We start from the raw sequence: 2500 nt of genomic DNA on the forward strand, positions 1-2500 counted from the left end.
GACGGTCGAAACCCATCTCATGTTTCTATGGTTACAATGATGATAAGCCAATCAGGACCAGAGATCTTATCTGGTCTGTAGTGGTCTGTACTCTCTATACTGGTCTACTGGTCTGTAGTGGTCTGTCCTGTCTATACTGGTCTATTCTGTAGTGGTCTATTCTGGTCTGTAGTGGTCTGTAGTGGTCTGTTCTGGTCTGTAGTGGTCTGTAGTGGTCTGTTCTGGTCTGTAGTGGTCTGTTCTGGTCTGTAGTGGTCTGTTCTGGTCTGTAGTGGTCTGTAGTGGTCTGTAGTGGTCTGTTCTGGTCTGTGGTGGTCTGTAGTGGTCTGTAGTGGTCTGTAGTAGTCTGTTCTGGTCCGTAGTGGTCTGTAGTGGTCTGTGGTGGTCTGTAGTGGTCTGTAGTAGTCTGTTCTGGTCTGTAGTGGTCTGTAGTGGTCTGTTCTGGTCTGTAGTGGTCTGTAGTGGTCTGTTCTGGTCTGTAGTGGTCTGTTCTGGTCCGTAGTGGTCTGTAGTGGTCTGTAGTGGTCTGTAGTGGTCTGTAGTGGTCTGTAGTGGTCTGTTCTGGTCCGTAGTGGTCTGTTCTGGTCCGTAGTGGTCTGTAGTGGTCTGTAGTGGTCTGTAGTAGTCTGTTCTGGTCTGTAGTGGTCTGTAGTGGTCTGTAGTGGTCTGTTCTGGTCTGTAGTGGTCTGTAGTAGTCTGTTCTGGTCTGTGGTGGTCTGTAGTGGTCTGTTCTGGTCCGTAGTGGTCTGTTCTGGTCTGTAGTGGTCTGTAGTGGTCTGTAGTGGTCTGTTCTGGTCTGTAGTGGTCTGTAGTGGTCTGTAGTGGTCTGTAGTGGTCTGTAGTGGTCTGTAGTGGTCTGTTCTGGTCTGTAGTGGTCTGTAGTGGTCTGTAGTGGTCTGTAGTGGTCTGTTCTGGTCTGTAGTGGTCTGTAGTGGTCTGTAGTGGTCTGTAGTGGTCTGTAGTGGTCTGTAGTGGTCTGTTCTGGTCTGTAGTGGTCTGTCCTGTCTATACTGGTCTATTCTGTAGTGGTCTGTTCTGGTCTGTAGTGGTCTGTAGTGGTCTGTAGTGGTCTGTAGTGGTCTGTAGTGGTCTGTTCTGGTCTGTAGTGGTCTGTAGTGGTCTGTAGTGGTCTGTAGTGGTCTGTGGTGGTCTGTAGTGGTCTGTTCTGGTCTGTGGTGGTCTGTAGTGGTCTGTAGTGGTCTGTTCTGGTCCGTAGTGGTCTGTAGTGGTCTGTAGTGGTCTGTTCTGGTCTGTGGTGGTCTCACCTCTACCAGGCGGGGTACGTTGATGGTTCTGTAGCTGAAGCCGCTGGGCTGGTTGGGGTTCAGTTGCAGGGCCATCAGAACACCCATGTGGTCACACAGCAGGGCCGTCGCTCCTGACAACCTCTCATCCAGCCAGGCGAAGCGTGTCAGCCCTGGGGGGGGGGGGGGGGGGGGGGGGGGAGTGTGTGAGTGAGTGTGTGTATGTGTGAGAGTGTTTGTGTGTGTGAAGTGAAGTGAAGTGAAACTTTATTTATATAGCGCCTTTCGTACATGAATGCAACTCATTGTGTGTGTGTATGTGTGAGTTTGTGTATGTGTGTGTGAGTTGAGAGAGTGTACGTGTGTGTGTGTGTGTGTGAGTTTGTGTATGTGTGTGTGAGTTGAGAGAGTGTACGTGTGTGTGTGTGTGTGTGTGTGTATGTGTGTGTGTACCTGTCTTCATGGCGTACAGGTGTATGTGTGTGTGTGCGTGTACCTGTCTTGGCGTACAGGTGTGTGTGTGTGTGTGTGTGTGTGTGTGTGTGTGTACCTGTCTTCATGGCATACAGGTGTGTGTGTACCTGTCTTCATGGTGTACAGGTGTGTGTGTGTGTACCTGTCTTCATGGCGTACAGGTGTGTGTGTGTGTGTGTGTGTGTGTACCTGTCTTCATGGCGTACAGGTGTGTGTGTGTGTGTGTGTGTGTGTACCTGTCTTCATGGCGTACAGGTGTGTGTGTATGTGTACCTGTCTTCATGGCGTACAGGTGTGTGTGTGTGTGTGTGTGTGTACCTGTCTTCATGGCGTACAGGTGTGTGTGTGTGTGTGTGTGTGTGTATGTGTGTGTGTGTGTGTGTGTGTGTGTACCTGTCTTCATGGCGTACAGGTGTGTGTGTGTGTGTGTGTGTGTGTGTGTGTGTGTACCTGTCTTCATGGCATACAGGTGTGTGTGTGTACCTGTCTTCATGGTGTACAGGTGTGTGTGTGTGTACCTGTCTTCATGGTGTACAGGTGTGTGTGTGTGTGTGTGTGTGTGTGTGTGTACCTGTCTTCATGGCGTACAGGTGTGTGTGTGTGTGTGTGTGTGTGTGTGTGTGTACCTGTCTTCATGGCGTACAGGTGTGTGTGTGTGTGTGTGTGTGTGTGTGTGTACCTGCCTTCATGGCGTACAGGTGTGTGTGTGTGTGTGTGTGTACCTGTCTTCATGGCGTACAGGTGAGTGTGTGTGTGTGTGTGTGTGTGTGTACCTGTCTTCA

At 50.4% G+C, this 2500-nt stretch overlaps 1 protein-coding gene across 1 annotated transcript in view; it reads right to left on the reverse strand.

Annotated features, from left to right (window-relative positions):
* Positions 1-2500, reverse strand: part of LOC308166440 (cation channel sperm-associated auxiliary subunit beta-like) — a gene marked incomplete at both ends in the record, with an annotated part of 32909 nt that overhangs the window by 15917 nt on the left and 14492 nt on the right. The window contains 2 exons of the mRNA XM_080540742.1: positions 1-25; positions 1266-1417. The exon at positions 1-25 is cut by the window's left edge and continues 181 nt beyond it. Coding sequence (XP_080396868.1) covers positions 1-25; positions 1266-1417 — 177 coding nt within the window. The remainder of the gene's footprint in view (positions 26-1265; positions 1418-2500) is intronic.

This window comes from Nansenia antarctica, assembly GCF_963989245.1.
Source record: "Nansenia antarctica genome assembly, chromosome: 1".
Taxonomy (NCBI): domain Eukaryota; kingdom Metazoa; phylum Chordata; class Actinopteri; order Argentiniformes; family Microstomatidae; genus Nansenia; species Nansenia antarctica.